At 37.6% G+C, this 10142-nt stretch overlaps 1 protein-coding gene across 1 annotated transcript in view; it reads left to right on the top strand.

Moving 5' to 3' along the window:
- The first annotated feature begins 823 nt into the window (after positions 1-823).
- LOC144435891 (monocarboxylate transporter 9-like) overlaps positions 824-10142 on the top strand; it is a 15172-nt gene continuing 5853 nt past the window's right edge. Inside the window, exons 1-4 of the mRNA XM_078124535.1 lie at positions 824-1070; positions 4073-4216; positions 6477-6623; positions 7535-7830. Of these exons, the coding sequence (XP_077980661.1) occupies positions 824-1070; positions 4073-4216; positions 6477-6623; positions 7535-7830 (834 nt within the window). The remainder of the gene's footprint in view (positions 1071-4072; positions 4217-6476; positions 6624-7534; positions 7831-10142) is intronic.

Raw genomic sequence — 10142 nt, 5'->3', positions numbered from 1 at the left:
TTTTAAAATAATGTTATAAAAGTGGGTCTGTAACATTGGTATAGGGGCATTGATATTGCATGTATAGTAAAGTCACTGGTATGGTAGAGCATTTTAGGAGGCCATACCTAGTGTACAATAGAAACTTGAATTTGATTTGTGGTGATACATGTAGTGTCCGAAATAGGAAGTATATTCATCCCTTCTGACAAATTCATACTGAAGAGACTAGAACAATTTAGATTAAGTTCTTTTATAAATTATCTAATAGTATGAAGATTACCATTACAAAACCTTCAAGTTCACCTTTGCCCCAAAGTGCAAGATAAGTGAAGCACTGATTGTGAAACAGCCATACATTTACATGGCATGTTCTGTAACTAGTGTGGTAGCTAGGTAATACGTATATATATATATATATGTATAATTTTATGCATAGTTATGTTAGAACTATTACATGAAGTAATATTTAAAAAAAATTATGAAAGAAACAGAGACAAGAACAAATATATATATATGTACCACAGGCCAACGAAACTGACTGGTCCCTGACATGTGTTTGAAAATGTTTGTCATGATCTGACAAGTGTCCTGGTTGGAGAGGTACTAGCAGGTTGAACAGTACACTCGAACTTGTGCATCATTTCCCTGCCAAGACATTTTTTTTCTAGCAGCAGTGGTCCATCTTTTTTTTCCATCACCCACTCATATCCGGATTTTTTTTTTCAAGCAACTCCATTTTACATGGACAGTTCTTTGCTGATAAACATGTCTTTGTTTATTTAGTTGTCTACATTGCTACTTATACATTTCGTCATGCAGATAAAATCAAGCCCTGCTCGACATGTCTACAACTAGAGAGGGACAGAATGGTGGCAAGAAAACAAGACATAGACACTTGTTAGATGAACCACCTGATGGTGGCTGGGGCTGGATGATTGTCCTAGCCACGTTTGTGGTCCAATTTATTGTCAGAGGTGTACAGAACTCGGCCGGAATATATTTTGCAGTTTTGGTTGACTATTTTCAGGAGGGGGCCGGGATGACGTCGTGGATTTCGTCATGTTTGACATCACTTAGTCTACTTACAGGTGAGAAGCTTAATATTTATGAAATTATTAATATCATAACTGTGCTGTATGATTTCACATAGTCAGGGAATCAAATTGAAAAAGTGGCTTTAAAAAGTTACCTGACATAAAGTTTTAGACATCAGAGACTATGATGATAGTTGATCACAGTAACTTGACAAGCTAGCACTTCTGGATCTCTTGCGCAGGTCACAAGAGCCAGCAGTTTCCATGATAATTGTAACATTATTTTGAAGAATGGTAAAATATTTTTTTGAACGTTATATCTCGGGCTTCAAAAATACTACCATAATCAAATTCTGTGTATAGTGTTGGAGGGGGGACGGGCAACACACTGATAATACGACCGTTCCGATCAAAAGTCAAAGTCATAGTCAAATTCAAGGCCATGTTTTTTCAGCATAACTGAACTTCTTAGGTTCAGTAGTGACATAGGCATGGGAAAGTGTCTGTCTGTCTGTGTGATGTAGATGTGCGTGCATGCGCGCGCGTGTGTGTGTGTGTGTGTGAACATCAAAAACAGCTGGACCTATTGTCATGATATTTGGTGGGTGTGTATTACCTTGGGTGTCTAGTTGGGAGATTATTCAATCAAGATGATCTTACAGCCAGTGTGGAATTTGGGTAAAAAAATGTGAATTTTGGCCCCCAAAATTTAAACTCAAAAACTACTAGGCAGATCGGTCTGAAATTTGGTGGGAACATTCTTATGGGTGTTTAGTGTAAGAATTGTTCATGACATGATGATCGTATCAGTACTATGCAAATTAGGTATAAAAATGTGTCAGTACTATGCAAATTAGGTATAAAAATGTGTATCTTTGTTCAACAATCTTTAATTCCAAATCTACTGAGCAGATTGGGCTGGAATTCAGTGGGGGACATTCTTAAGGGTGTTTAGACTTCATGGTATACAAATTAGGACTAAAAATGTGTATTTTGGTCACAAATGTATTGATTGAGCTAAAATTTAATGTGGATGCATCTGGACTGAGATGTGTACTGAGATGAAGGTGAATTTACAACATCAAGATCGATCCCATTAGCAATATGCAAATTAGGTCTAACAATGTAAATTTTGGTCAAAAACTTGTATGGGCAATGGAACTGAAATGTGGTGGGGATGTTTCTGGGGGTGTTGTTATTCTGTTGTTGTTGTTCAAACATATTGACAAAACTGGTCCTACCAACCATGGCCACGCCCTTAACAACAGTAAAATGATTATACATATTACAAAGGATGGGTAGGTAAGTAAATAAAGGTTTTAAAATTGTATGCAAATATCACTAGCAACAGGACGACGCCCATATCAACAACTATCTGATCGTTTATATTGCAAAGATGAAAACTGGGAAGGGTAGGCAAGTGAAAAAAGATTCCAAAATTGTATGCAAATGTGCCTGACAATAAGACAACGCCCATATCAACAGCCAAATGATGGTGTACATAGCCAATATAACATCGGGGATGGTTAGGCAAGTGGATAAACATCCAAAAGGTGAATGCAGATATGCCAAGCAGCAAGACCAAGCCCATAGCATCAGCCAAATGCTGGCATATATGGTGAAGGTAACGACAGGGCTGGATAGGCAACCAGATAAACTTTGTAAATGTACAGATTGTGATGCTATTTATTTTTATACTTTTCTCGAAACACTTACCCGAAAACTGTTCTTAAATAACTTTCCTCTCGCATATATGATAATTGTAGACATGCAAATAATTACTAAATTATTATTGACTTAACGAACACTCGTACTTCAAAAAGCCAGGTTTTGTCATCGGACCACATGGTCACAACTCAATCTGACGTCATTACCGAAGTTTGGAAACGTGTGTGCTTGCCAGCAACCTTTCATACATGCGAACTTTGGACTCTAAAACTGAACTTTTCGAATGTTAGGAAGATGTCAACGATATGCTGTCAAAATTATGCTGGGGTTACCCTCCAGAATTACCCCTGAGCGCATTGGTATCAATTCTAGCTTATATTGACAATTGTTTTGGTATATGTTAGTGTGGTTTTTGAAATCCTCCGTAAGTGTGACAATCTCTCAGTCAAGATATGGACATTTTTACAGCGACATTTGTAATTCAAACTCTCGTCAGTTAAAAATATTTAGGTTTTATTATAGATAAGGTGGATATCCTGTCTAAATACGGCTTTTTTAATGTTTTCCTGATGATGTCTGTGCGACTGGTTACTTTCTTGTTAAAGCAATTTTGAAAACAATCGTCAGACAGTTGTGACCAAGATTTTAGTCTTTGGAGACTTAGTCACTAAAAAGGAAAGATGACATACTCTTTCTCAGATACACAAGACGTTAGCACCATGGCATGGCATTGCACCTGCATATCTACTTCTTACATAACTCCCCCAATGCATGTCAACTGAAGTACAATAAATGAATGAAACCGTCCACTTCAGGAAAATTAAATGCCAATGAGTTCATTACTGACGACCCTCAATATTCATTCAGTGACGTCGTGTAGCCACTACAATTATCAATAGTTTATTGAGGTAATCTTTGGACAATATTTGACGAACTCCTTGTATTCAAATCGTTGTGGCGATGTTGAATTTTTATTTGATTTGATGTCCAGTATTACGGGATACGTTTTGTAACTGTAATCCATAACACTATCTGTAACCTTTGAACTACAAACGTTTCTAGACATCATATATTAATAACTTCATGCATTTGTTACCTTGACTACGTATGCTAGCTACGAATTCTATGATTATTTCAAGCGTCAACTCTGCAATTACCCATTTTTATTTACTTTGTAGGTTTTGAATTATACATCAAACACTTTTTAACTCACTCACTCACTCACTCACTCTCACTCACTCACTCACTCACTCACTCACTCACTCACTCATTTTAACTACCATTCAGCATGTTGCGGGTTTACTGTTATAAACTCACATCATGTGAAAGGTCAAAAAAGGATATTAGTGATGTCAAAGTAGCATTGATGGTTTATAACTTCTTTATAGGACCGTTTGCTGCTGCACTAAGTAAACGATATACACACCGTAAAGTAGCTTTTACAGGAGGACTGTTAGCATCTGTTTCCATGGCAATAAGTACCTTTGCTCCCAATGTGAATTATATCATTGTTACCTTTGGGATTTTGACAGGTGGGTAATATTTTACTTGCAATAGTCTATATTTTGGCATTATATACACAAATATAATGTAAAATGTAACATTTCTTTGTCGTGGAAACAACCATTTTTTGTCGTGTGTACATTGTGTGTGTGTGTGTGTGTGTGTGTGTGTGTGTGTGTGTGTATTCTTAGATTTTCTCATAACAGAGAACATACTATGCAAAAAAGAAGTCAAGTCCTTTACCCAATCTGATTATTATAAAATCCGATGTACAATGTAGTGTACACTCACAATTTCTTTTTGGCTGTTATGTTAGCTGTCGTTTGTTCTTTTGTGAGCACTCGTTACACACATCTGACACGTCGTCGCAAACCACACCTTCTTTTACGGCACCGTCCAAAACGCGCCGGCCACAGGACGTTATTTCATTATTTAGCAGTACGGCGAAAGAAATAACAACTCTGGTTTGCGAGAATGATCTGACACAGTAATTGGTTTTCCCGAGCCATACGGGAGCGCTGAGTGAATTCACTTAACCAATGAAAACGCATAATACCACAGGGGTCAGCGAACATGTAATTGATTGATCGATCGGTTGACTTATCGATCGATTTACTGATTGATTTATTATTTGGTTGAATGATTGATCGATTGAATGATCAATTTTTGTGGTGCTATATAACTTATTTTGTGTGTGATATTGATCAATTGACTCATTGAGTTTTGTGGTGATATCATAGTAAAACTTTTTTTCTTTCCCTGGCTACTTTTCTCTCTTTCAGCTGTATGTGTGTGTAATTCTCTCCTTATGAACTAAATAAAGACCCCTTGTCCATTCTTCTCCTATTATGTAAATTAACAGTATAAATAAAAGTTTGTGATATCTCTTATCTTCTGGGAGATTATCTCAGTCATTTATGCATTACTCGTGTGTGCATAATTGACTGTTCGTCCAGTGTGGTAATCTCCCAGAAGATTAGACATCAAGCAAATTTTCTTGGTAACTGATCCATGCTAATTATGAGATTATGGGCGTTTTAATATAGATAAGAGGAGAAGAATGGACAAGATGTCTTTATTTAGTCAATGAAGAGAGAATTATATACAACTGAAAGAGCCAGGGAAAGAAGAAAACAGTTTCATATCACAAAAAAGTCAATTGATCAATATTATACTTCAGATCAGAGCGCTCTGTTCGAAAAAAAGCACGAACACAGAGCGGAGACAACGTTGTTATCGTTGTTTGCTCTTTCTTTCAATTTTGAACATTGAGTGTATACATTGTAAGACGGATTCTGGTTAGCTACTCGTAAGTACGGGGTTGGGTTCGGGAACACCTATGGTATTTTGTCAGATGTACGTAACGAGTGCTCACAAAAGCCCAAAATAAAATCGCGAGTGTACACTACATAGGATTTTAAATTCAATTCTACATTAAAGAATAATTGCTAAATTATGACATTCCTCATTTTGGTTATTTTCTTATGGAAATAGAGAACACAACCTCTCCATCCTTACTCAGGCTTCAAATATATAATAATACAATATTTGAATTAGTTGGTTCCACATTGACCGCTTATTATGGCATTGTTTACAGGTATTGGCTTTGGACTAGCTCGGGTCCCAACCGTTGCGATGTTGGGGCGTTATTTCAGGAAACGTCACGCTTCTGCGAACGGAATTGCGGTCATTGGAACTGGTGGAGGATCGTTTGTGATGGCGCCATTAATTCGTTTACTTATTGATGTTTATGGATGGCAAGGCACATTTATCGTTATTGGGGGGATTTCACTAAATATATGTGTGTGTGCAACACTCCTACGACCGATACATTTTCAAAGTGACACAGACGATGAACAAGAACATTCGTCAGACCATGACAATGTCTCAAACTTTGAGGATTCTGAGCTTTGTGGAAAAAATAAATCACTGGCAGGATGGCCAAAACTCATTCGATTCATAATTAAGCATTTTGAACTATCACTTTTCAAGAATTTACATTTTACGTCGTAATGATTTCCTATCTGTTCTTTGGTTTCGGATTAAATATTCCCCTTGTTCACATCGTGAAGCGATCCATCAACGTTGGTATTTCTGACACGAAAGCACCACTATTACTGTCTGTCCTAGGATTGTGCATGATGATCGGTGGTTTAACTCAGGGTATACTAATAGACTGCCTACACTTGTCAAAACGTAAGGTGTTGGGTTGTGCTTTCTTTTTATACGGAATGTTCACAGTATTATTAGTTACTACAGAAAGTTTTGTAACTACTGCTATCTTAATAGCAATAATGGGACTTTATCGAGGAACATTTGCAGCAGTCAATGCTCCAGCTTTGAAAGAAATCACAGGTCAAAGCAAATTCACGAGTGGTTATGGTCTGGCTGTACCGTTTATTGGTATGTTCCAATTGATAGGACCAGTGGTTGCAGGTATGTGTACAACCACTCTACTGGAATACATGTGATCTTGCTGCTAGTCCTTCAGGCTTTCTTTCGATACGTCTACGTAAACGACGTACGAAGCTCGCTTAATTGAAGAAGGAAAGCTTGTCGTATAGTATCGGAAGAAAGCCCAAAGGTCTAGAAACAGCTAGACTAGAGTAGATGTATTTATTCATGTGTCGTGAGGAAGGATAATGCACTCCATTAAAACTTGCGTGAACAGACTAAAGAATTAACAAAGAAATATGTTTTCTCAAAAAGCTGTTACAACTAAATTATACCCGTTAGAAAAACTGTGACGTTTCAATGTTAGGGAGCCTTCTGTATTTGTAGGGGGATGGGGGGGGGTCACTTTTTACAAATCAGCTCTCGAGAGGGCCATATTTTAGAAAATGGGATTAGGGGGAGGATCACATTTTACTTTGACTAATTGTATTGCCTAACATTGAATTTTTGGGGGGTTATTTTGTCATCCCATCGCTGCCAGTGGTTCCAAATCCCATTGCTGCAATTCGGGTTAGAGCTAGGGTTAGGTACCCATGATACGGCCTATATTAATCAAATTGCTGATGAAAAACAATTAATGAATTAATAGTCAGTTGTGGTATGATGAGAGGAGTGGGTCTTACAGGTGTAAATTGAGCAAAGCTGAGTAAGATACTACGAATGTTGTGCAGATCATGACCTCGGTCCCACAATGTCGGGACTATTTCAATCTCATTGTTGGGAGTTGTGGCATTCAACTCAGCCGGCAATGAGATCCAAACACGTGCAGGTATTTATTTATTAATGCAGTGCCTTTAAGTGCCCTTCACGACGTTCAACAAATTGGTTGAGGGTTTCTTTGTTTGTCATGTATACATTCTAATAATTTTTATTTTCGTTCTGTTCATATTTAGGATACCTTTATGATTACACACATAACTACGATGTGTCGTTCTACGTTGGCGGCGCCTCTACGATGCTAGCTGGAATTATTGTTCTGTCTACGCACTTCGTACTGGAAAGGTGGCAGCTTATTCACGGAAACGAATCTAGTGAGAATATGAAAGACTTTGAGAATGGAGGAGGAAAGAATGTGTTATTAGGACAATCACCTCACAACGATCGAGTAGGCGAAGACAGTGAAGAGACAGATATAGAATCCCTAGATCTGGAATGTGTATCAGTTACTTATGTTGAGAGGGAGACAACAGTATGACAATGTGTAACATGACAGGTTGGATCATGTACATAGTAACATGACAGGTTGGATCATGTACATAGTAACATGACAGGTTGGATCATGTACATAGTAACATGACAGGTTGGATCATGTACATAGTAACATGACAGGTTGGATCATGTACATAGTAACATGACAGGTTGGATCATGTACATAGTAACATGACAGGTTGGATCATGTACATAGTAACATGACAGGTTGGATCATGTACATAGTAACATGACAGGTTGGATCATGTACATAGTAACATGACAGGTTCAACTTTGGGTCATTATTTACCGAGTAACTCAGTAACAATATATCACATGATTAAACTCCTTTGAAGATGGATTTGTCTGTGTCGGTCGACGACCTGGTGTACGTGTGAAACTGTTAGTTCATTGAAAACAAAACCCACCTGATATCCACATAACTGGTCACAAACCCCTGTTTGTAGCGTCGATGTTCTAACAATAGCCTGTTTAAAAGTATTTATATTAAAGGAACATTAGAAAATGCCACAGTGATTTTGGAATTTGACATTTTGATTATTTTTACAGAATCGTTGATATCACACACCCCCCCCCCCCCCACACACACACACATATTCAGGGAGACAGACAGACAGACAGACAGACAGACAGGCAGACAGAGACACAAGCTATTATAAATATCGCCCTCCTAATCGTTACGTATAAGGCCCAGGGGTATAAGGTTCTTCTGTGTATACATTTGGCTGTATTACAATGTATTTCTCTATTTCTGTTACTTTGTCCCTATGTCCTTATCTCTGTTTTACTTTAGCACAACTGAACTTCTCAGGTTCAGTACTGCTACAGGCATGGCAAAGTCTGTCTGTCTGTCTATCTGTCTGTCTGTCTGTCTGCCTGTCTGTCTGTCTGTCTGTCTGTCTGTCTGTCTGTCTGTCTGTCTGTCTGTTCGTGTGGATGTGTGTGCGTGTGCGTGTGTGAGCACATTGAAAGTCAAAAACCGCTGGACCGATTGCCCTGGTATTTGGTGGGTGTATTACCTTTGGTGTCTACTTGGGAAATTGTTCAAATCAAAATGAACTTACCACCAGTGTATGATTTGGGTCAAAAGATGTGATATTTGGTCAAAAAACTTAAACTCAAAAAAACTACTGTTCAGATAGCTAGGTCTTAAATTTGATGGGAACGTTTTAGTGGTGTTTAGATTAAGAAGTGTTGATAACATGATGATCATATCAGTGACATGCAATTAGGTATAATTTTTGGTCACAATTCTATTATTTTGACATTTTTCCCCGCATCACTTTGCGTAAGATATTACTGACAAAACTAGACCAATGTCTGTCAATCAACGTTTTGTATTTCTTTGATGGTTGTATATGTAATATGTATACAATACAATACGTACATCCATCCATCCACACAAACACACACACATACATACATACATACATACATACATACGATACATACATACATACGATACATACATACATACATACATACATACATACATACATACATACATGCATGCACACATGCACACACACATACATACATACATACATACATACATACATACATACATACATACATACATACATACATACATACAACTTATTTTTAGGATTCCTTGAATGTACTAAGTCAGGTCAGTATCCTTAGTGATTTGATGGCAGTGTTTCGTTTTGTTTCAGCATTTGCCAACAGTTAGTATTAAGCCTTTGACAAGACACTGCCATAGGCGGCGCCTAAAGCACATGCCTGGATATTTGATATTTGCCATTCCTGCTTTTGGTCGGCGACAAATGTTTTTTCTCTCTCGAAAATCCTCCAGCTCAGCCCCACTAGAAATCAAATCGTTTACCCTTATATTATATTAGTCTTATTGGTGGAAAATTTAGGGGAAATTTCCAAAGATCATAGATTGGAGACTCCGATGACCTTTGACATACTATGATGATGGAACACTACCGTTTGTTGCAACATACATGTAGGTATTTGATGCAGCAAATAACACTAGATGTTTTCAAGATAACGTCTTATATTTGTCAAGGTTTGTCTTCGAACGTTTTTATAGATATCACAAGTAAATAACTATCTCAAATAGTTTCATACAACAACGAAAGTAACATTACTGATAAAGTAGCGTCTGTACAACGATAGTTGGTGTACGGGGTCCGAGCGGAACAAGCTTCGCGATCGGGGCATTCAGTTACGAAATACCGACAGGAAATATGACGCAAGATTTATCATGATCTCATTCCAGTCTAAGAAAACCACCAGCATTGTGAAATAAGTGTACAGTTGAGT

Source organism: Glandiceps talaboti, chromosome 1 (assembly GCF_964340395.1).
Source record: "Glandiceps talaboti chromosome 1, keGlaTala1.1, whole genome shotgun sequence".
Taxonomy (NCBI): Eukaryota; Metazoa; Hemichordata; class Enteropneusta; family Spengelidae; genus Glandiceps; species Glandiceps talaboti.
The sequence above is the reverse complement of the archived record's forward strand: the minus strand, read 5'-3'. Positions and strand labels throughout refer to the sequence as shown.